Source organism: Puma concolor, chromosome B4 (genome assembly GCF_028749965.1).
Source record: "Puma concolor isolate L17-30 chromosome B4, mPumCon1.1.hap2, whole genome shotgun sequence".
Classification (NCBI taxonomy): domain Eukaryota; kingdom Metazoa; phylum Chordata; class Mammalia; order Carnivora; family Felidae; genus Puma; species Puma concolor.
In genome coordinates this window covers 47525029-47550059 of record NC_141673.1, presented here as the reverse complement: position 1 = coordinate 47550059, position 25031 = coordinate 47525029, and the positions used below count along the sequence as shown (strand labels likewise).

The window sequence follows — 25031 nt, the reverse complement described above, 5'->3', positions numbered from 1 at the left end:
TTGTAGCTGAATGCTAAAACTTCAGTAGTCTGTAAGATGTACCTGTTGGAATACATGCATCCTTGCATCTGGCCCCAGAAGTACCAGATAATTATATACAGGGTCATTGTACTTTGGAAACTTTTAAATGTTTTAAATTCTTGTCTCTTATATCAGCTTGAGTTTTTTTTTTTTTTTTTAACAGTTGCTGACATTTTATGTTAGATTTGTAAAAATTGTAATGTTGAGAAGTATGTATGTATAAATAGTAGAGATTTCTTAAATGTGTTTTAAAAGGCTCATAGAAAAATTAAAGCTACATCAGTAAGGTGGGGTTAAATGTCTGTGTTCCTCAGTTTTGATTTAAAACATAAAAACATAAAACTGCAAATTTCTTAAAGCCATATTTGTACAAAATGTTTTTATTGAGACATAAGTCATCTAATTTGTTAAAACCTTTGGCAGACGTAGTCTATTATAAAATAGAAATATGAAAGATACAAATATGAAGGCGATATCCATTCATAATATTAAATTTCAGACTAGAACCTTTTTGTTAAAATCAGATTCCATTTGGAGTGAATTGAATATATCCATTTAAAACTTGCATATTCTATTACATGTTAGGTCATTTAAAAATGTTTTAAATTGCCAACTCCAGAAGATGGATAACAATTTCATTCCTGATGGCAATGAATTTCCTTCTTCTGAATTTTTTTAATAGGTGCACTAGGCCTTCCAATGAGGGGGATGAGCAACAATACCCCTCAGTTAAATCGCAGCTTATCACAAGGCACTCAGTTACCGAGCCACGTCACGCCAACAACAGGGGTACCAACAATGTCACTTCACACGCCTCCATCTCCAAGCAGGTATTTATTGATGGACCAGAATATTTCTCAAAATGTATCTTTGTAGAGTAAGCAACTTTCTAGTTTTTAATAAGATAACTAATTATTTGATTTTTCTGGTTCAGTGCCTTTCACTGAGGAAAAGAAAGTTAATACCCTATGCTCCTTTTATTTCATTGCAAATTGATAAGTATAGTGTAAGATGTTCTTATCCTGCATCTAGCATACTGGTTGTCAGCTGGGTGGGTATCAAGGGTTAATCACCACCTGGGGACCTTTATCAGAAGCCAGCTCTCTTCCTCAAAAGAGGATGTGTAATTTAAAATCATCCCTCAGATAATTCTGATTATTGCTCCCTCAACACACATTCATTGTTCTAGTGAGTAAAACAAATATCACGTTACATTAGTTCTGCCGTAATTTACCCAATTTCTTGTTGGTTTTACTTTTCTTTTCAAAGAGCTAGAATGACCAGACAAAATAAGTAATGAAAATTAGCAGTGTAATTTGAAAGTGTATTTGAGGTTCTGGGGTCAGGCTGATTGATTATTTACAGAGAATTTTAATGAGTGATTGTAGAGAGCTTATTTAGTATAATGGACTTCTTTTTCAGGGGTATTTTGCCTATGAATCCTAGGAATATGATGAACCACTCCCAGGTTGGTCAGGGCATTGGAATTCCTAGCAGGACAAATAGCATGAGCAGTTCAGGGTTAGGTAGCCCCAACAGAAGCTCGCCAAGCATAATATGTATGCCAAAGCAGCAGCCTTCTCGACAGCCTTTTACTGTGAACAGGTAAGATGTTTATTGATAATGTGTATAATTGTCTTTCTGGGTGTTTTCAGATTTGCCTTTTCGTATTCAACATTCTGTTTCTTGAGTCTTGGCTTCTGTCTCATAAGTATGTTTCATCGTATTTTTATGACCAAAGATTCTCTTTCTGTTACACATTACAACTTTAATCCTCCCCAAACTAAAGGCATGTTCTTTTGAAAATCAGTTTGATTGTAGAAAGCACATTAAAGCTTTTTGTTGTTGTTAGAAAAGAATTGTTCTTAAGTTGCCACCAGGCAAATTTTTATTGATAGGTCCTTCCTCTGTTAAATGAGGCTGGCCACTTAATGTGGTAAGAGTTCCAGACTTATGAATAGTACCAGGGATATGTTTGACTATTACTGCCTTGCTTCACTTATGCTTTGGTTCAGTACCTTTTCAACTAAAACTCAGTTTGGTGGTTTGGAGACTTAGTAACCAGAGACTTTTTAAGACTACATCTACAATATTTGAAAATAGTGTCATGTCCTGGGGTTTAAAACAAGATGAGCTGTGTGCTTTATACACCTTTTTGTACTGTCCATTTGCATGTTTACTATGCAGATAATAATGACATTATGAAGACCAGTTGTCCATCTTGTTAAGATTTTTAAGCTGTTCAGATAATTTATATGAGAGTGATGACTACAGTACAAGGCTTTGTATCTTGGAAAAATAGCATTTAAGTCTGCCATTTTTTTTAAAAAATGGGGAACTGTGGGAGGAAAAAGATCTTGACCTATTTGCTATCATCTTACCCATTTAATTCACTTTATCTGTTACTTGTAAAATCTGGATTCAAATAGGTTATTAACACATTTCCTGTTTGATCTTCATCCCATAAACTCCAGTTCTTTTATTTAGATTTATGAGTATTTCTCTTAATAATTTTACTGCTTTTACTTTTTTTAAAAAATTATTATCATAAAGGGTTATTCAAAATTCTTATCTCCTTGATAGCTTCCTAATCATACACTTCTTGGGCTTTATCACATCTTTTCTTACAGTATTGTTCATTAAATGTATGTTTATATTTTTGCCTTTCCATATTTTTTCACATTTTAATTGTTTTTTAAAAATACATTGCTTATAAATTGTCAATGAAACATGGGTTTCTAAAACCCTGCTTACTAGTTTTGGTAAATTGTATTTGTTACAGAATGTCTCCATCCCTTAGTACTTATTCAATGTGTGAAGGTACCTAGGTCACCAACATTGCTCACTTGCTATGAAACAAGTATTTTTAATGGCTTTCCTTCTCTTCTCTAGAGTATTGTTTGATCAGCTCCAGATTTTGTGAAAACACTGTTTGGCCATAGTTAGTTTTACAGATTTAAGTGAAAAAACAAAAACAAAAAACCCTGTCATCTTCAAACACTTTAACCCTACTCATAACGCTGATACACTCTTTTATCAGATTATTTGATGGTAAAGATGCCTACTTTCATTGTAGAATTTGCATTAACAGCTCTTTTTGACATTCTTAATTACTTCTGGCCTTGCCTTAAGTTCAGACTTGTTTTTGTTTTCTCATGTTTAGGCTTGTGCAAAAAAGGTAGGCGTTTGTAACTATTTACCACGTACCAATTGTGCACTGCTTTAGAATGGAGGGCACTATGGAGAGATTTGGTTTTTCTTTTAAGTAGCTGAAAGATAAACTATATTTAGATAAGAATGATGTGTTTTAGAGCACTAAATTCAGTTAAAGAAAAACATCGCTTAATTCAGGTAAACTAAACCTTTATTGAGTGCCTGTTGTGTATCCTCCTGAAGACTAAAGGCAGAGGATGCAAAGATGACTATGACACAGACCCTGTCTCTGAGGAGTTTATATTCTAGTTGGGAAAGACTGTGTTGTATGAAAGAAGATCTTTTATGGAAAGCAATAATGGCACACTTTACCAGTAGTGGAAGGAGAACAAGTATTCAGGAACAATAGTTTTACACTAAACTACATGTTTTTGAGATCAGTTACTTCTACCAGTGTATCCAGTAAGTTGGTTCTCCAAGCACATCAAATAGTGCCCTTAATCTCTGTTTTCCTCCAGACTTATGTGTACATTCTTTGCTTTTTGTTTTTTAATTCATCTGTTTAAGACATTATGGTTCTCAGTTATTCATGGAGGGACTTCAGGAACATTTTCAAATAAAGGTTAAACTCAGAAAAATGAAAGTAGTGTTTGTTTTTAAACATATTGTTGTTTTATATGAGGAGGTCAAAAGTATACACTTCTGTTTTTCTTCATCTGGAAGTTAGTGTTCTCTTACTGTATATCTAAAATTATTTTCTATGTACCCAGTATGTCTGGATTTGGAATGAACAGGAATCAGGCATTTGGAATGAATAACTCCTTATCAAGTAACATTTTTAATGGAACAGGTAAGCTTATTCTGGAGGTAGTACCCTATAAAAAATATGGTAGATCTTTGAAATATGAAGCAATTCAACATACTGGTCTTAAAATATTACTAGATTTTTGTGTTAAACTGGTAGAATTTAATTTAGTGAGAATTTGACAGGAATAGGGTTTAATTCAAGTGAATAGTTGAGATAGTTAAATATATTTTTTCACTTGATGTGGTAATAGCATAGTGTTATAACTTCAGAATTATTTCCTTAATACCTAGAGAAAGCCCCTGAACATTACCCTAGTCTGTATTTATGCTTCAGAATTTTTTTTGCTTCAAGAGCGTTTCCTATCCTCAGTCCTGTCACTACAGTCTAATTTAGGTTGAGTGTTACACCATTCTGGTTATAGGGACCCAGATTGAAGAAACCTTTAAAATTTTATTGGAGCACTTAACTTTTTCTTAATAATTTTAATAATACTAATTTTGGCATTTAACCCTTGGATTTTTTATCCAGTTTTATATGTAAAGTTCAGAATTTAATTACAGAGAAATCTGATTTTGAATTCCTGCAGTCCATTGGTTTCTTTCTTTTATCAACTGCTTCAGAGAGAAGAGAACAGGAGGCTTAATTGCTATTCTGCTTCAGATTTCACCCTCTTCCATCCTTGCCTCCAGACCCTTTCCAGAGAAAAGAAATAAAGGACGTTGTTACGGTCATAGGAGCAAAAATGAATTGATCATTCAGAGAGAAATATATGTGAAGGAAGTGGAAGGGAAAGAATGATCAGTGAAATGAAGCATATGTGGAAGCATCAGACAAGATTTAGTAATGAAATGTCATTTGTGACTATGAGCTTTTAATTTTATGTGGTATTATATGTGTAGCAGCGTAGATTGATCAAATTAGACTTTAAAATTCCAAATTGTAGCATTTAAAACTTATAGTTTTATGTTCAAGGTGTTAAAAATGATATGAAGTACCATATTCCCACTGTTTCTGAAATGTTCCAATTTTTTCATATTTTATTATCTCTGAAATCAGACTATGTATCATAGTTTAATTGGCAAGCTATTTTTTTTTCCTGAATGGACCATAAAGTAACAGTGTGTCTGACAATGCCATCTTATATTCTGAATTACACTTTTCCACACTTCCATAAATTTTAAAATTATTTTTAAAATTCAGTTTTAACTAAACTTTAACTATTTTTAGGAAAATTGTCTCCAAGTCTTTACCTAAAAATTCAAATTTCGGGGTTTATTAAGTATTTTTTAGGTTAAAATTCTCAGATAGCATGGCAATTTTAAATTCCATCTTAGAGGACCTGAAGATGTGTATTGAAAGTTAATACATATTCAAAGTTTTTGGTTCATTTATAACTATGTAACTAACTATAATAGAATAATTCAAGAAAGATAACTTTTGTAGATTGAAACACTATAAATTTGTCCTGTTGGTCTTTTTATGTAGTAGTATCTTTTTTTAATTAAAAATTAATAAATTGCTGTTTGTTTAGAAACAGTAGATACGATTTTATCATTTACTCTTCATAATTTTAAATTATAACCTGAGTTGGATTGTTATGAGAGTGTGTTGTTTTTCTGTCAACAAAGTAATCTTGAGGTAATTAGTTTCTGAGATTTTTCTAATTATGAAACTTGGAGAAAAATTCAAAATTAACTGAAAGGCCACATAAATTAAAAATGCTATATAAAACATGAAAACATCAGATGAAACAAAGTTTTTAAAAAAACCCTATAGTTCAGGCTAAAACTAAGGTAGAAAATTAACTTCTTGAAAAATTAAGCATATAAGATTGTAAGAATAATAGAATAATAAAAGTTGAGAAGAAATTAAGGGGATGATTAAAATTGGCAACATAGAGGGGCCCCTACCTGGCTCAGTTAGTAGAGCATGCAAGTCTTGATCTTGGGGTTATGAGTTTGAGCCCCATGTTGGGTGTAGAGATTACTTAAAAATAAAATCTTTAAAAAATAGGCAAAGTAGAAATATTAGGTTAAATTTCAGGCTGATCTTTTTCATTTAAAATGAACAAAAATTAATTTTATTCATTTAATATATTTATTGAGCGCCTACTGTGCAATAGGTAATATAATCTTCTGGGCTTTGCATCATATTCCCATGCTTCCCAAACTCTTGCCAGACATGGGAACCCTATTTATATTGTGTCTACCCCACCTGGCTATACTCCCCAACTGCAGAAACAGACACACACACACTTGCACACACATACGTGTATATGGGACAAGTAGATCACAGGACAGACGTCCTTAGAGTTTTTGCTCCCACTGCCTGTGTTTCAGATATGATTCTGGTCATTTGCAAGAGGCACTGTCATTATCACACCTGTGTGTAACTAAAGCTCCAAGCATCCAGATACTACCTCTGCTTTTGGATATAATGAAAAGAACAGTTACATCACAACGGTCTCTCTCTTGTTAGCTAACAAGAGAGCTATAACTTTAGAGTACCCTCCTTCACAGGGGAAATAATGTACCACATTAACTCCTTATTGTCTATCTTAAGTCTCTAGGATTTGGGGTTTTTATTATGTTAGCTACATATTGTTTGCTGAATTATTCATGAAATTCTTTTGCATGAAATAAGTCCACAAGTGTTTAATGTACACTTATACATACTTAGTACAGTGCTGTGTCTTTAGGAAGAAGGTACTGTCATTTCAAATTATACGATGGTTGGTGTTTAATAATCCCTTTAAAATGTTTGTACAGAATGCCTGGCTGGCTCAGTCAGTAGAGTATGTGGCTCTTGATCTCTGGGTTGTGAGTGCAAGCCCCATATTGGGCCGAGAGCTTATTTAAAATAAAATAAAATGTTTGTAGAACCAATAATGTTCTTTCTCATTATTTAGATGGAAGCGAAAATGTGACAGGATTGGACCTTTCAGATTTTCCAGCGTTAGCAGACCGAAACAGAAGAGAAGGAAGTGGTAACCCAACTCCATTAATAAACCCCTTGGCTGGAAGAGCTCCTTATGGTAATTAAGCTTTCTAATAATGGGTAATGGAAACTTTTCCATTGTGCACACACACACACAGACATACACATTTGTGTACATATGCATGTTCATGTCTGTACACACACACACACACACACACACACACACACACACACACAATATGTTTTCTAATCAGAGTAGCATAATTTCGTCAAAGCTGATACATGCAAAGTGCATTTTCCTTTCAGAATACCATGATAGCAAAGTTAGATGGGAAACAGTTTGTACAGAAACCCAAAAGGAAATGTTCATTGGTATTTAGAGGTTTTCTTCTGGCATTTCTGCCTTAAGTGTAACATAATGATTAAGGTGCCTTTTCTCTTCTTAATTCATCACACATTTTTGAAGAATACATTCCTACATTCCTGGTGATTAGTAATGACTGACCTTACATGGAATATTTTTCCTAAGCCAGTTTCTCAACCTCCACACTACTGACATTTGGGTCAGATAATTCTTTGTAAATGGAGGGTGGTGGGGGGCTGTTCTGTGCATTAGAGAATGTTATAGCAACATCCCTGGCCTCTGCCAACTTGATGCCAATAGTACCTCTCCCCACCATCGTTTTGACAACCATAGGTGTCTCTAGACATTGACACATGTCCCATGGGAGAAACAATTGCCTTCTGTTGAAAACTGCTCATAGGGTCATGGATAGTTCATGTAGACTCTTGGTCACAATTAAAGCCCTTTCTCACTGTCTCTAATAATTAAGAGATTTGGCTAAATGAAAAGGAAGGGCATGAAATGTGTGCAATAACAACTTAGACGTGAAAATTATGTAACAACAATGTAGCCATATTCTCTTTACCCATTGCACATAGTTGTTTCCTTTTGGGAGAATCTGATAGAGATCAGTAGCAGAAACAATGAACTTAGAAGCATCAGTTCATAACTTTTTTAAGATAATGGTTTCTCCCATTTTCATCCAAGAAGGATTTCTGTGCCTTTCAGAATATGAATATAAATAACAGTGTGTGGAGAAGGGAGAGTATATATTGTTAGTATTCTAAAGTTTCCAAATTAGTCTTCCAAAAATAACAAAAAAAATGATCTGCCCTGGAAGTTGAGTACCTAGCTACTTGATTCTCAGTTCAGACTCTAATGTTTTTAACCTTTCCTCATAGGTCCATTTTTTCATCCCTTTAATCATTCCCGTTGCTCTCCTTGGACCAACTCTAGTTTCTCCATATCGTTCTTGAATTGTGGAGCCCCAAACTGGATATTGTTCTCCAATAAGGGCCTGACTAATGCCAAGTATAGTGGGAGGATTACTTCCCAGTTCTTGCATGTTTTACATCTATTACATGGAGTCCAAGAAAATCTGAAATAATATGGAGTTGTTTTATAATTGATTGCAATTTGCTCACTCTGTAAGTCACTTTCAAGTAGAATACTGACATGTTCTTTTAAAATTTATTTTGTTCATTTGTATTTGACAATTAACTGGTGTTTATAATAGCTAGTCAAATATTTAAGTCAAGCTTTAAACCAAAAATTTTAATAACTATTACCAATATCAAATTGTTTTTAAGCATCTATATATGACATAGATTTAGAATTATAGGATTACCACTTACTTCCCTTGTATTATTTTGTATATTGAGTTATTAATCAGTATATAAAAATATAGTTCTTCATTATTATCCTGAATACTAATTTTTTGAAGTGTGCTTTCATAGTGTAATAAAAAATCCTTTTGGTATGTTAGTATGAGGAAACTTTAGTTTTTTTATAATTTGTAGTAAAATAGCATAAATATGAATTAGAATTTTCTGGATTATTTTCATTACATAGTGGGAATGGTAACAAAACCAGCAAATGAGCAATCCCAGGACTTCTCAATACACAATGAAGATTTTCCAGCATTACCTGGTTCCAGCTATAAAGATCCAACGTCAAGTAATGATGACAGTAAATCTGTAAGTAACTGAGAATTATGTGTGTGAGTAATGTAGTTTTTTCCCTTCAGACTTCTCTTGTATTAACAGTTTTATAGACTATATTAAGGACTTACTAAGTACTGTTACAAAATTGTTTATCTTGAATATCTGTAATAATCTAACTTCTGAAGAATGTGGAAAACCTTTATAACTTAGAAGATAGCCTATTTTTTTCCTATTTCGTATAGGTTTGCAAATTTCTGTTGAACTTCTCAGAGTTAATTTAGACTTTTATTGTAGTCCCTGTCAGCTGGATCCCATGAAGTTTGATATTATAGCCTTCTAAGGAGCTGTGTTTTTCTTGAGTAAGTTTTCTCCTTGAAGAATCTTTATACACATTTTTATTCCTGTGTTGATTCAGCCAACTCAGCTTCCTCTTTCTGACTTAACGAATGTGTTTTATTTCTTCCACATTTCACTGAAAATAGCTTTTTTTTTTTTTTTTGTGATGGGAGTTTGTGTGTATTGTTAAAATAGTTGATAAAGAAGATTACTGGGTAAGAATTAAATATGAATTTTAAAAGTTTATATATTCTAACTTATCCTGGAGGTTTTTATGGTGATATCATAGGCAATGTACTGTAATATTTCTCTTCTAAATTAAAGTGTTGAAGAGTGAAACTTGAAGTATATCCCAAAGCATATAGTTCTGAGATAAAGATTATTTTTCTGTGACTGAAGATCTGAGATATATAAGAATATCTTTCATATATTTTTGTCCTTTAAATACCCAAATGTGTAAAATACAGGATTTATTTGTAAACCATGGGACAGTTGTGGAAACAAAAAGTTTCATGTAGAACTTGAAAAACAGGTAATAATATACTACCAATTTAAATATAATAAAGAATGAATAGAAGGTAACTAATACGTGTACTCAGTTTTTGCACTTAACAAATTTTAATGTCACATTTAATTTTTTCCATGTTAGAATTTGAATACATCTGGCAAGACAACTTCAAGTACAGATGGACCCAAATTCCCTGGAGATAAAAGTTCAACAACGCAAAATAATAACCAGCAGAAAAAAGGGATCCAGGTGTTACCTGATGGTGGGACTCTATAAAATATGTCAAAGATATTATAGAATTCGTTTCTTTACTTTTTCCTTAAAGATACAATTACTATGTTCTTCTTATCCAGGTCGAGTTACTAACATTCCTCAAGGGATGGTGACGGACCAATTTGGAATGATTGGCCTGTTAACATTTATCAGGGCAGCAGAGACAGACCCAGGAATGGTACATCTTGCATTAGGAAGTGACTTAACAACATTAGGCCTCAATCTGAACTCTCCTGAGTAAGTTTTTTTCTTTTCTTCCACATTTGTGTATAATACTTCCTTGTGGATTTCCAGTTTTTAATTTCATGTGATCACAGTCTATTACCTGCAGCCACTCGTTGCTGTTCTCTCTTGACTCTTTGGGTCATTCCCTCTCATGTTAGCTCCTGGATCACTGTCATTTGACAGTATCATTCCCTTATAATTTGGCAGTTTCAAAATACACATATTTGATCCTTCCCGAATCCTGAGATCTTGGCTCCTTGAGTTTCTCACCTCCAAAAGTCTTAACCCTCCACCATATCTCAGCTACTTACAAAGTTATCCCTTTGACCTTGGCATTATCAGTAACTTCAGTTTCCCTGTAATTTTAAGTCTCTGCTCCCATGCCACTTCCGGTTTTCCGTCTTTCTCCCTCTAGCACTGACTCCAATAATCATTTGACTCCTTGGGATCTTCAGTCTATTGATTCTTCTACCTTTTAGTGTTCTTCAACATCCTTCTCTTCGCCTGAGAAGATTTCACTTTCTTCTTACCCAGTTAAATTCTTTAGTCTTTCGTAATGGCTTTTTACATACACGCTTGACTACTTTGCCCCTCTCTTACTTTGTCATGATTTCATGGCAAAAACTACAACCCTGGTTATACTTCAGTTATTCCATTCTTGATCTGTGCTATTGAACTGGTTAAAGAAAAGCACACAACTTCACTGCCTAGTCCTCACTTCTAGGAACCTCAAAAGCGGGCTCATAATTCTGCCACCCATAATTGTAAGTGGCGTGCCTGGTCCCTTCATTCTTTTGCTCTCCTATGCAACTATTCCACACTCGTTTCTCCTAACATCTAATTACCTTTTTCCCAGTCCTTACTCTCAGATGGAGACCTTGCTTTTTTTTTTTTTCTTTCCTGAGTTTTTATTTAAATTCCAGTGAGTTAACTTACAGTGTAATACTAGTTTCAGGTGTAGTAGTAAGACCTTGCTTTTTTAATTTCTACTTTCCTAAGAAAGCTGGAAGTAATCAGAAGAGAATGTCAGCATAGTCCTACCACCAGATCTAACTATCTGCTACCATCTGCACCCACCTTATTCTTGTCTTTCACCCTGCTGATCCATGCTTTCTACTTAAGGTCTCTCTTGAAAACTCAAGGACATAGCTCTAACGATTTTTGCACATTGTTGGATCATTTCCGTCAGCGTACAAGTAATGCTATTACTTCCTCTATGTTAATAAAGTACATTCTTTTTGTCTAATCTCTTCCATGAATTACTGCCTTTATTTCTTTATTCTTACTTTGTGAAGAGCAAAACTCTTTTAAAAAGCCATTTTTTATCTTCCATTTGTCTTCTCCCATTCTCTGTTAAACCCATTTCAGTTAGGATTTTGCTCCCTCACCCCTTCACTAAATCTGCTCTCATTGAGGTCATCAAATTCAGTGGTCTCTTGTAGAAACTTGACCTGTCAGCAACATTTGACTTAATGGATTCATTGCGTCATGCTTCTCATTGCTTTTAACTGCCAGCACCCTGGTTTGAATCACCATCCTTTCTTTCCTAGATTATACCATCAGGCAGTCCCCAGGTATCCCTGATGCTCTGTGTGCCCCTCACAACCTCTTCTTTATGTAGCAGCCAGAACAATCCTTTCTGAATAAGTTAATCCTTTGCTCAGTGCCCGGTAAAGGTCTGTGGTTTCCTTATGATTAAAAACCTAAAATCTTTACAGGCCTACTCATCTCCACAGGCATGATCTGTCTCTCTCCTGCCACCACCTCAACAGCTTCTCCCTTTGTTCACTCTGTTCCAGTTTCATTGACCTTCACTGGCTTGGCTGTACCTCAGACATGTCAGTCATATGTCCACCTTAGTTTTGCTAAGTTGCTTAATTGGCTCTAGCAGTTCCCTCAGACTAGAATAGTCTTCTGCCAGGTCATGAATATGGCTGACCCCCCTCACATCTTTCGAATTTTTGTTCAAATCCTATCCTATCTTCTAAATGGAACCTAAGCTGGCTACCTAATTTAATGCAACTGATACCCCTCCTTACCCCTCCACCAACACGGAATATTATTTATTATGCACCTCCTCCTAATCCACCATCCTAACCAGAAAGTAAATTTTATGTTGTCAGTTATCTTTGTTTTGTTCGCTGATGTATCTCAAGCACCTGCAACAGTGTCAGGCATGTAATAGGCACTTAGTAAATATTTGGTGAATTTGAACTTTTGCTTTTAATAATTACTGATTTTTTTCTGGCCATGTAAATGGGAAAGTAATTTTACTGGGGGCATGGTATTAATGAATTTAAAGCATTCTGAGTTGAAGTTACATATATATGTGAATATATAACTTGTAACTTAATATAGACACTGAGTATATATACAGCTATTTAACTGTGTTTCATTTTTCTGCTGTGTAAGTTGTAGTAAACACATGAAACGAAATTAGAAGTAAAGATACTCATTTTACTTTTGAAGTCATTTTTTTTTTTATTTCCTGAATAAAATTAGAAATTCTTTGATTCTACTTTGGATTTCAGAGTGGTTTTTTTTTTTTCCCTCTTATTCAGAAATCTTTACCCCAAATTTGCATCACCCTGGGCATCTTCACCTTGTCGACCTCAAGACATAGGTAGGAGAATCTATTTGTGTTCAGACCTTTTAAAAATATTTTTTAAACTGAGAATCAGTTAATAAGGCTTTTTTCATTTTATTATCCAGACTTCCATGTTCCATCTGAGTACTTAACGAACATTCACATTAGGGATAAGGTGAGTGTAGTTTATTATTCTCCTCAGTCAGCATGAATGTATCTATTTTCCAGGCACTGTTTTTCAGTTTAGATAGCATAAAGTCTTTTGAAATAATTAGCAGTGGTCTCAGGGGTATGCTTTCATGTTGCCAATTCAATTATAACAGTTTTATTTCTATTTTAATGTTTTGATGAGAATCCTGGGTTATATTTAAAGAATATGTTTTAAAAACAAAACAGTGGGAGGTTTGGTCAAATATTTCTCAGAGTTCTTAATAACAGGTTATAACCATGGTTGATGAGAATCAACTATTTGGAAAATTTGATGAATTTCTTTCTGATATTCTCATTTTATGCCCTTGTATCAATAAGAAATACATTTTTACAAATATTACAGTGTTTTCAGTGGAACAGTGTGTACATTTAAAAGCTATGGCATTGGCTTTAAAATTTTTTTTAATTACCTAAAATTCTAGCTATAAAATAACTATTAACAGATTGAAGTTTTAACTTTTTTTTTTAATCAAAAAAAGAAAATGGTAGATACTCTTGTTGAGGGGAAAGAACTAAAATGTTCATTTCTGTTAGAAATTGTATCCCTAGATTTTGGCATTGAGGAAAGATACGATTTATTAAAACTTACGTGTTACACATATGTATATAAATATGTATTGCATTATATATTTATACATAAATATAAAATATATATATGTGTGTGTGTGTGTACACACACACCACACACACACACACAAGTGTTCTGTGTCTGTACCATGCAATTGCATGGTCAAATGGATGTTGATTTTGTGGACAGGCAAGTAAAGAGATATTTCTCAATATGTCTCAATACTTGAATAGATGGAAGACAAGAAGTATGGGATAGAGCTTATTTTTTCTCTTTGTGGATCGTGTGATTTTTCTGCTACATCTATCATAGGGCTTTTTTGCTCCAATTACCTAAGGGTTCCAAAGCCTTTTCTTACAGCAATTTAAGAAATACTGACTTGAGAGAATTTGTCACATTAAAAACTGCTGCTTGAATGGGGATAATATGGAGAGAAAAATTATATTCTAAGAATGTATAACAGTTAAATAAACATTTAGATGCAGGATTAGGTGAAGAGAGAAAAGTGTTTTCATTTTGGTGAGAATAAAGGCTTTTCCTAACACAAGAGTTGGAGTCTATTAAACTCAGTGTTTTATTAGAGTTTGGTTGGCGGTTAATGTTTCTGCTTTATGGAGGGACATGTGAAGCAATCATCTTTTAGTCATCCATTTAAACAAAATAAAGAGCTATCACTTTATGATTTTTGTATTTACCATATGTGATTTGGTAAAAATACTAACCAATTTGTGAATCACTGTCAGATACAGACTGAGCTAACATTTCTTACAGGTTTCCTATGTATCAGGTCCTCTTTAAGGTGCATTCGTATACAGGCACTTTATCAATTTTTACTTACATTCTTAGTAACCTTGTAGGTCTCATTTCCCCATTTTATGTGGAAGTTCAGAGACCTTAAATAACTTGGACATGGGTCATATTAGTAAATAGTGGAACCAGGACTTGAATATAACTCCTGCATCTCTGAGCATCATGTTCCACTATTGTTACTGTGTTGGGTATTAATAAACCCTCGTGTAAAACAGCATTTGGTCTTGCTGAGAAGTTTTTATATAGGTTTTATTTTATTATTATATAAACAGATGTACCAGAAATAGTTGTTAAATGACTCTAGTTATTTAAATGATAAAACTCCCCCTTAGGGTTATAACTACCTATGAAATCACGTAATAACAGTTATCTACTACAGAGAAGAGGGTTTGTTTATCTTGTTATTTTTACTATCGTGATAGCAATGTTAGGGTTTTCAAACTTATTTTACACTTCAGAATAATTGATTTCTCTTTTCCAGCTGGCTGCAATAAAACTTGGCCGATACGGAGAAGACCTTCTCTTCTATCTCTATTACATGAATGGAGGAGACGTATTACAACTTTTAGCTGCAGTAGAGCTGTATGTTCAAAGTATTTTCAAACACTTTTGTATTATAGTGGATCTTGTTTATTCTGAAAACTTTTTTTTTTTTAATGATGGCTATAGTCTGTCTTTTGTTTTTAAAGCAGAAATATTTCCATCAAGAAATAATTTGTTTTTACATTTAGTAAAATAAAGTTAATTTAGATTGAAAGTTTATATTGCTATGGTTTCATAGTCATTGTATACATAAAAGGAATTATTTCAGATTTAAATAATCCTAAATTTGTAAGAAGACAGGATTGACTTCATTCATGAATTTGGTGAATCTGATTTTTATAAATATGTGAAGTATAAGATCTGGTCACTTCCTAACTGTGGCTCATCTTCTTATGGAACCACATAAGACAATGAATTGAATGACAATTGAATTTCATTTGACAATGAATTTCATCATTTATCTGTTGAGTATTATATGGGCAAGGCACTGTGCATATTTCTTGTGTGTTCTGAAGTATTGATAAAGTCCACATTCATTATCAGAAGCTTGTTGGCCAACTTAAATAAATTAATGTTAAGTTGTTGGCCCATTGGATACATCTTTTTTCCTGAGCATTTCTGTTTTTGCCTGATGCTCTAAGAATAAAAATTTTGTGTCATTTCTCATAAGTCCAATTGGTAACATTTTGTTACCAATGGACTATTATAATAATCATGTTTACTTGAGTGAATTGTTAGTTAAAATTCATGATGTTATGGGGCACCTGGCTGGCTCAGTCGATGGAGCAAGTGGCTCTTGATCTCAGGGTCCTGAGTTCAAGCCCCATGTTGGGGATAGAGATTACAAAAAGAAAATCAGGATGCTGTGATTGAGAGACCTAATTTTTTACAGATTTAAATATTTTATAATATTCCTAATAACATTTCTATAAATGACCTTGGATCAGATACTTAAAATGTAAAATTCACTGTGTTGATAATAAATTGTTTTTTTATTTTTCTATTGAGAATTTGTTTTCTCCCATGTTTTCCCCTCATTTTTTGTAACATAGAAATTGTTACCTGTTACCTTTTAATTTATTCATAAGTAAATAAATTCATTTAGTCATTCATATATCCATTACTGGCAGTTCTGTCTCATATCTCTTTTATGTTGAAAAATTACCTCACTGTATTAGTAGGAAGGTATTTGTTTATATGGAGGTTTGTTCTACCGGAGATGTTTTTTGTGGCTCATTTACCTCCTTTGGATGTTACTTCCCCAGTTTACAAGTGATATAAATCCTCATTGATTCTTGCATGAATTCTAGTGGATATCCTTTTGGCTTTTGAGAATTTAGGATCAATGAAATTTAAATAAAAAATAAAAGTAATACATTCATGAAGAGTTTTTTGAATGGATATTCTGTTTCCAACATAGTTACAAAATTATGTGAATTTGGATAGTTAAATAGACTGTATTTAGTTCCTTACAAAATAATACAGTAGTTGGGATTTTTGTTTGTTTTAATGGATGTCTCAAGTTCTGTTGAATGTTAAGAAGAACAAGAAAGGAGTGAAGTTCCTGGAACACAATGTATCTTTATTTGGTCTAAGTTTTTATCACATTGCTCATAGAGCTTTTAACATCTCATTTTGTTTGCATGAAAAAATTTCTTTAGTTAAATAAAGATGTGTATGTTAATTAAAGAGTGTGTTTTCTGGACAAATTAAAATTATTTTCCTATATTTCACTAGGGTTGTATTTGATAACAAAGTCAGGATAAAGAAGCATCTATATTTATGTATTTTAGGTGAAACTATTTTCTGAGTAAAATTTTACAAAATGTAGAAAATGTTTGATGTGAGCCACAGGAAAGAATTAATTGTCTTTTTCTCTTAAAAATTGAAGTTTTAACCGTGATTGGAGATACCACAAAGAAGAACGAGTATGGATTACCAGGGCACCAGGCATGGAGCCAACAATGAAAACCAATACATATGAGAGGGGAACATATTACTTCTTTGACTGTCTTAACTGGAGGAAAGTAGCTAAGGTATATTTTTTTCCATGTGTAAATGTATAAATCTAGATTTTAAAAAGAAGTATCCTCTTTTATCTGTTTATATGTACCAAGACATCCATTCCAATAATGTGCCACATGCTTGCTAAATAAGTCTTTGTCATCTTCACCTTCTTGGCTTGATTTAAACTAGGCAAGTGTCTGGAAACAACTCCTTTCACCCATAGTTAGGAAAAGGATTGCTTTACACGGCTTTTCACAAGCCGTGATAACATTTGAGATATTTTTGTGTCTACTCAGTTGTAAAATAAAGATAACCCTCTTGCAGTCCCAGTCATGTATTCTTATATTATTATTACTTTGAGCAGGTAGGAGATTTTCCTAAAACTGGTATATAAACAGATAATAAGCTTTTTAAAACACTTACACTCATTGCAGGAAAGATGCTTGAGTTTTTATTTACAAATGATATAAAGAAAGAAAATTGTAAGCATTAACCATGATTGTTCCTATGACTAGTGTGCTGAGTGTTGGAGGGAAGAAGTGGAAAAAGTTGGTTGTTTTGGTTTGCAACTTTTCCTCTCAAAAACACCTTTCTGACTGTTCCATGTGCAAAATTTTCATCAGTGTCATAGCATATTTCACATGTATGGAGTATCTCATGTATGTACTTAGTCTACCTAGTAGAGAATATAACTGACATTATCTGATTTCATAACTCCAGGATTTCTTGAATGCCTTTTCCACTGATGATTCATAGGATTAAAAACTATTTAGTTTTGTTTTTTCTCAATAAATTTATTTATTTATTTATTTATTTTTTTTTTAATTTTTTTTTCAACGTTTATTTTTGCGACAGAGAGAGACAGAGCATGAACGGGGGAGGGGCAGAGAGAGAGGGAGACACAGAATCGGAAACAGGCTCCAGGCTCTGAGCCATCAGCCCAGAGCCCGACGCGGGGCTCGAACTCACGGACCGCGAGATCGTGACCTGGCTGAAGTCGGACGCTTAACCGACTGCGCCACCCAGGCGCCCCCTCAATAAATTTAAACAGAAGAAAAGTATTTCTTGACAGTTCATTGGAGGATTCTTTAGTTGTTGGTTTGGGCTTTTTTTTTCTTTTGAGTCAGCCTCACTAAATTGATAAGAAGGTAAGACATTTTAAGAAGACAGGGTAAAATGCTTACCAGATATTTATCACAAGAGTTTTACTTCGCAATATTTCATACAAATCTTGACAAAAGAAACAAGATGAGCTCAACTTAAAACACCAAACAAGACACACATATGAGAGGTTAAATCTTTTTTTATTATTATTAATTTTGGGTGTTTGTCAGTGGTGAGTGTTATTACTTCTCAGACCAAGTCCATATATCACCATACACTGTATTCAAGTTATTTTAACAGTTCTATTTGATATGCATATCTTGATTCAAAAGGAAGATCCGTGACCTAACCTTTTAAGTAGCAATAATGACCTTCATTACAAAATACAAGAGACATTGTATATGTTACTTGTTAAGAAGTACAGTATAGTAGAAAGCTAGATCCTTTGTATCATAGATTTGAATTTGACTCCTATTTCTGCTAGTTATGCTTTGACCATATACAAGTTTCTTTTCCATGCCTGATTCCTTATCTTTTAAATTGAAATCATATTTGCTTCTAGAGTGTCATGAAGATTAAATGAGATTACGCGCACACACACACACGCGCGCGCACACATACACACTAAGGACAATGCTTGGCGTATATTGGACATGAGATATATGGGACTACCTGTGGTAGTTTGTTACAGTTTTTATCATCATTGTTCTTACAGCTTATTACTATTCTTCCAAAGATGGAAAAATAGTAACTGTTGTTAGGTCAGGTAAGTGATTCTCAAACTTTAGCTTGCATCACAATTACTTGGCAGCCTTATTAACAAGTTGCTGAGCCAATACCTCCATTGTTTCTGATTTAATAAGTCTGTAGATGGGACCTGAGGATTTGCATTTCTAACGAGTTCCCAGGTGATGCCCATGATTTTGCTGGTCTTTGTCTGAAGCTGTACTTTGAGAACTTCTCTGTCAGTTGATTCTACAGGAGAGAGAAATGTATCTTTAGAGGGGGGAAAGATTCCATTAGTAAATACCTGAAGTTTTCTCTATTCCATTTGAAGCTTTTTGTTCAGTACCATTATTCCAGACAAATATACAAAAAGGAATGGATGTTTGCAGTAGATGGATATGTCATTTTACTTAAATTTTAGTTCAGTATATATGACAGATCAACTTATGTGTAAAAGTTCAGCTTGCAGAACTAAGCACTTGCCACAAAATTAGTCAGAAGCAACTTAAACATTAACAGGCCCCTTTTATTTTCCCATAAAACAATTAATTCCCCAGTCAGGTAAATGCCATTTTAAAGAAAAGTGTGTGTGTGTGTGTGTGTGTGTGTGTGTGTGTGTGTGAGAGAGAGAGAGAGAGAGAGAGAGAGAGAGAGAGAGAGAGAGAGACGTGTGTAGTGTGCCTATATAAAATAACAATTTTACCCAGCTTTATCTGACTTCTACAGTTGAGCTTTAGTCTTAACCTTTACCTTTAAAAATTTTAGCTCTGAAGTTGGAAAATAAAATTTGAGAAGTATCATTAAACTTCCTTTAAAAAATCTCTCTTGAGGTGATTGCTGGCCACTGGCATGGACACTTTTCAACAAAACTATTTCCATAGTGATGAAAGCAAGCAGAAATACTGGTTTCTACTAAGTATTAATACATAGCTCACTTCTTCTGTCATATTAAAATACAGAATCATGAACTTAAAACAGTTTTAAGTTGTATTCACAGAATAAACTTTTCACAATGGCTTTTGGTTTTTTGTTTTAAAGAAGCTTTCAATGTTTTCTCAGAAAATGTTTAGGAATTAAGACATTTAGTTCCATTTATGAGAGTTTATCAACCACAGAAAATCTCTTAAAATGCCATATCTCAAGTTAACCTCAAAGTCCCCACCTGTAAACGTGGGTATGGTTTACTACTCATAGGTAAAGAACATGCATTATTAAACAACTTCAACTCATTGTTAAGAAACCTGCAGTATGAATTAGTATTACAAGTGATAGCTTGATGTTACCATATTTTGAAAAGTATTGATAGGTCTTGTATGCAGTTCTTTCTCTTTTTGCAAATCATATTTCCAGGGAATTGAAGAATTGTAAGAATTGAAAGAATTGATGATTTAAATCAGAAGTATTTCTTACCCCTAAAAATTCTGTGACTCTGAGTTCTAGGATCCAACCCCTTATTTATTTAAAGTATTTGTTGTATGTCAATAATGTTACATACAAATTTTTGATACTGTGTATATTCTCCCCTTTTAATTAATCTTGACAGCAGGCTATGTGGTCTGTCCTATGTAATTTAACTAGAATTATTTAGTATCTCACTAATTTAAAAATAGTGGTCATTCAGATAGTATATATAATCTTAATGAGTAGAATTTTTTAAATAATTTCATCCACTGAATCTTTAGGTGATAGAGGCTGCTCCATTATTAACACCTTTCTCAAACTAAAGATTTAAAAATTGAAGGGGTGCCTCGGTGGCTCAGTCGGTTGGGCATCCAACTTTGGCTCAGGTCATGATCTCTTGTTTCGTGAGTTCGAGCCCCACATTGGGCTCTGTGCTGACAGCTCAGAGCCTGGAGCCTGCCTCAGATTCTGTGTCTCCCTCTCTCTGCCCCTCACCCACTTGTGCTCTGTCTTTCTCAAAATTGAATAAACATTAAAAAAATTTTTTTTTAATTGAAGGATTCTTTCAGCCTGACTTCACCTTGTGGGTCCAACACTGAATAGGATTCTAATGCTTAGAATTTATCATACCATAGCCTGATATAACATGTGATTTTTTTTTTCATTAACTTCACTGGTACACATTAGTATTAGTATATCATCTTTATATTTTAATCGGAAATACATACTTTTCCTTCAAAGTAGTAAAGATTATTTCTAATATGTGTACTTAAGATAGTTGGCAACTTCCTAAATTTAAGTAGAGGATTTATCTTAGTTAAGACAAGCTGACATTTTTGAGAATTTGAGAAAACATTCCTGCAGTGTATGTTTCTCTATGTAATTCGATCAGTGATGACATTAATGCATTTGTAATAATTTCATTTGATGGTCTGAATCCAGTGCATATATTTCCATTCTACTTTACAATAACCTTTTGAGAATATGTAGCCTGATTTTATTAATAGAAAAACTCAGATTTAACTAAGTTGTTTTAAAGTATCTAGATAAGTCTGTCTAGCTTTTTAAATCATTAAACTAATTTAAACATCTTTTCGTTTAAGGCAAATACATAGTTCTAATAATACATAATCTTTGAATATGTCAAAAATTAAGTGTTTTATTCCTAAAACAAATGAAAAAAAAAACTTGTGTTTTCATATCAGCCATTCATTACACACCTGCCAGGGGCATCCTAGGCGGTAGGTGGTGGTGTGCACAACAGCCCTGTCCCTGCTGGTTAGACACCCACGTGGGTATGTGTTGTGTGTGTACATGGAGCAACAGTATGAAAGAGATGTTACCAACAATTAAAGTTGGGGAACAAAGAGACACCAGTATATATTGTAAGACTTCTGTATTTTCGGAAGAATAAAAATACATAGAAGACCAAAACAAAGATTAAAAAAAAAAAAGGCAAAATTTGACCTGTTTAATTTCTGAATCTCTGCTATATGAGTTTTTAAATTCCATTAAAGTGTTTATGCTCCCTGAGTTTAAACTGACCTTTTAATACATAGGGTGGAAAATAGGTGCATTGGTGGAAGTTATAGTTTAAATTCTAATAATACTTTGTAGTTCACCAGTGTACAATGACAAGGACAGGACCACTGAACGAGGTTTAACTTCTGTAACTTTATGATTTGTTACAGTTACAAATAGACTTTTTACCCTGCAACTACGTGTATTTTGGAACTAAATTGCCGATTTTAATTTCTAAAGAATGATACAAGAAGAAGACATTTTCTTCACTAATTTGGTATTCTTCTTAAGCCAGGCAGTAAATTTGTTTTTAAAACATCGGGAGAGGGAGAGAGAGAGGGAGGGAGGGAGAGGTGCTTACACATCAGGGGGCTGTGGTGATTGCAATGGTGGCTCTGAAGTTTGCTAGTTTTTTCAACGTTTTTATTTATTTATGGGACAGACAGAGACAGAGCATGAACAGGGGAGGGGCAGAGAGAGAGGGAGACACAGAATCGGAAACAGGCTCCAGGCTCCGAGCCATCAGCCCAGAGCCTGACGCGGGGCTCGAACTCACGGACCGTGAGATCGTGACCTGGCTGAAGTCGGACGCTTAACCGACTGCGCCACCCAGGCGCCCCTGAAGTTTGCTAGTTTTAATGATAAGCAGGCAGCCTGTGTGTCTTAGTTACTCTGTCAGGCCCTATTTATAGGTTTACCATAAACCTACATATTTATTACAGGTCACCTATTATTTATAGGTGAACCATTTTAGTTTAAAGTCATTGCAGGGTCCCTTCTTTATAAACTTCTGTCAGTAGGCTGAATGTTTTCAACATTTCTGCACGGGGGGTGTAATGAAGTAAATCTATTTGGATCTTGGGCTAAAACTATTAAAAATGTGTTAACACCAGAAAGTCATGGTCTGGATTCGAATCCTAGATCTGCCACTTCCTATGTGATATGGTCAGGTTGCTTGTGAGCCTCATTTCTTCAGGGTGCAAAGTGAAGATAATGATATTTATAGAGTTATCAGAAAGATTACAGTAAACTTAGCTGTGTCTCTGGTTTGGGCACATACTAAGCTTTCAATTGTTAATTTAATATTCTTAAATTGTAAATACATGGTTTGGTATCTTAGAGTTTAATCATTATGGTCTAGGTTTTCATTTTAATTTAATAATGGAAACATCCATTTTAGAATCCATTTGAAACAAGATAGGTATGGTAAAATATGTTAACCCATAGTGCTAACTTTACTCGCTGGCTTTCTTTAATACATAAGATATATTAAGGTTCATAATTTTTAAAATGGGATTGATTTAGTTTGTGCTATAATTGAACTCAAATTATAGAATTAGTACTTTTAGAACCTCTTGCTTTTTGGATTTGCAAAGGTATGTTTTGTTTTTTTTAATATACACAATTATTTTCTGCATCTCTCTTAATCTTAGGAAGTGTCATGGAATTACTTCATCATTCTTAAATTTTAAAATTCATGAAGTTAATGTATTTTGAAAGTTTAATTAAAATGAGCTATATAGTTTGTCTTGAGATGTGCCTACATCAAAATCGTGGTATAGTTTTCAATGGCACCTACATCTTATCAGTGCTTTGGGTTTGAAATGGGAAGTCTGGAGATGTGCAAGTTACAAGTTCATTGTTTTCCCCAGATTTTAATGAGGTTAGAATAACTTTATGTTTGTTTTTTTTTTCCTAAAGTATAATAATTACAAATTGGAAAATCATTTCTTTTCTCAAGGAAAAACAAATTTTTCAGTTTTATACTTCATTGAAGGTTGGCTTTATTTTAAATATCCAGTAATTTTCAGTGCTTTTTATTGGCCACACAGTAATTGCTGCTCAAGCTTTTATTTTTCAACAAAAAAATGCTTGGAGTTTCAGTGGTTATAAAATAGATGTTCATGAGTAGTCTTTCACACAGAAAGGCTGTATTTTTGTACTTATCAGATAGAAACTACAGCACATTACTTTTTCTTCAAGCTCTATTTTACTCAGTAGGAAAAAGAGTTGGCACATCTGTGTCTGTGTTTATTCTCATACATGTAGGTATTTTATCTAGTAAAATATATTTTGACAAAAATCTGAGATCAGAGGGAGAGGAAATCATCTAAATTCTTGAATTTGGTTTTATAGGAGTTTCATCTGGAATACGACAAATTAGAAGAGCGGCCTCACCTGCCATCCACCTTCAACTACAACCCTGCTCAGCAAGCCTTCTAAACAAAGACTTCCCTTTTCTTGGGGTATGGCTGTCTCAGCACAATACTCGACATAACTGCAGAACTGATGTGGCTCAGGCACCCTGGTTTTAATTCCTTGAGGATCTGGCAATTGGCTTATGCAAAGGGTCACCATTTGAGGTCCTGCCTTACTAATTATGTGCTGCCCAACAACTAAATTTATACTTTGTTTTTCTCTAGTTCGAGCAGGGTCTGAATTTTTTTCATTTATTTTCTTTTTTGCCAGCAGACAGACTTGAGTCTATAAAGACAAGCAAGTACACTGACAGAAGTTTACCATTTAGTTTCTAAAATGTAAAAAAAAAAAAAAAACCCACAAAAGACTCCACAAAATTAGACCACAAAATTTGCATTGTTCATTGTAGCACTATTGGTAATAAAATAACAAATGTTTGTGCATTTTTATGTGAAGATCCTTCTCGTATTTCATTTGGAAAGATGAGCAAGGTCTGCTTCCTTCATTTTACTTCCCCTTCTGTTTTTGAAAGGCAGTTTCGCCAAGCTTAACGCAAGAATATCTGACTGTTTAGAAGAAAGATATTGCCACAATCTCTGGATGGTTTCCAGGGTTGTGTTATTACTGAGCTTCATCTTTCCAGAATGAGCAAAACACTGTCCAGTCTTTGTTACGATTTTGTAATAAATGTGTACATTTTTTTTAAATTTTTGGACATCACATGAATAAAGGTATGTATGTACGAATGTGTATATATTATATATATGACATCTATTTTGGAAAATGTTTGCCCTGCTGTACCTCATTTTTAGGAGGTGTGCATGGATGCAATATATGAAAATGGGACATTCTGGAACTGCTGGTCAGGGGACTTTGTCGCCCTGTGCACTAAAGGGCCAGATTTTCAGCAGCCAAGGACATCCATACCCAAGTGAATGTGATGGGACTTAACGAAGTGAACTGAGACAATTCACTCTGGCTGTTTGAACAGCAGCGTTTCATAGGAAGAGAAAAAAAGATCAATCTTGTATTTTCTGACCACATAAAGGCTTCTTCTCTTTGTAATAAAGTAGAAAAGCTCTCCTCA

The 25031-nt window shown here is 33.9% G+C and overlaps 1 protein-coding gene and 1 long non-coding RNA gene across 5 annotated transcripts in view; both read left to right on the top strand.

Annotated features, from left to right (window-relative positions):
• The window catches only part of CNOT2 (CCR4-NOT transcription complex subunit 2), a 132073-nt gene extending 107042 nt beyond the window's left edge, over window positions 1-25031 (top strand). For all 4 annotated transcript variants that reach the window (XM_086712827.1, XM_086712826.1, XM_086712829.1 and 1 more), the window contains 12 exons: window positions 704-851; window positions 1444-1626; window positions 3945-4024; window positions 6891-7016; window positions 8835-8959; window positions 9912-10032; window positions 10124-10280; window positions 12830-12891; window positions 12981-13030; window positions 14925-15025; window positions 16878-17022; window positions 23882-25031. In XM_086712827.1, the coding sequence (XP_086568953.1) occupies window positions 704-851; window positions 1444-1626; window positions 3945-4024; window positions 6891-7016; window positions 8835-8959; window positions 9912-10032; window positions 10124-10280; window positions 12830-12891; window positions 12981-13030; window positions 14925-15025; window positions 16878-17022; window positions 23882-23968 (1385 nt within the window). In that variant the 3' untranslated portion in view covers window positions 23969-25031. The remainder of the gene's footprint in view (window positions 1-703; window positions 852-1443; window positions 1627-3944; window positions 4025-6890; window positions 7017-8834; window positions 8960-9911; window positions 10033-10123; window positions 10281-12829; window positions 12892-12980; window positions 13031-14924; window positions 15026-16877; window positions 17023-23881) is intronic.
• LOC147579044 (uncharacterized) lies at window positions 17030-23874 on the top strand. The gene is made up of 3 exons (XR_015253493.1): window positions 17030-17770; window positions 18020-22134; window positions 22359-23874. It is a non-coding gene; the product is annotated as an uncharacterized LOC147579044 (long non-coding RNA).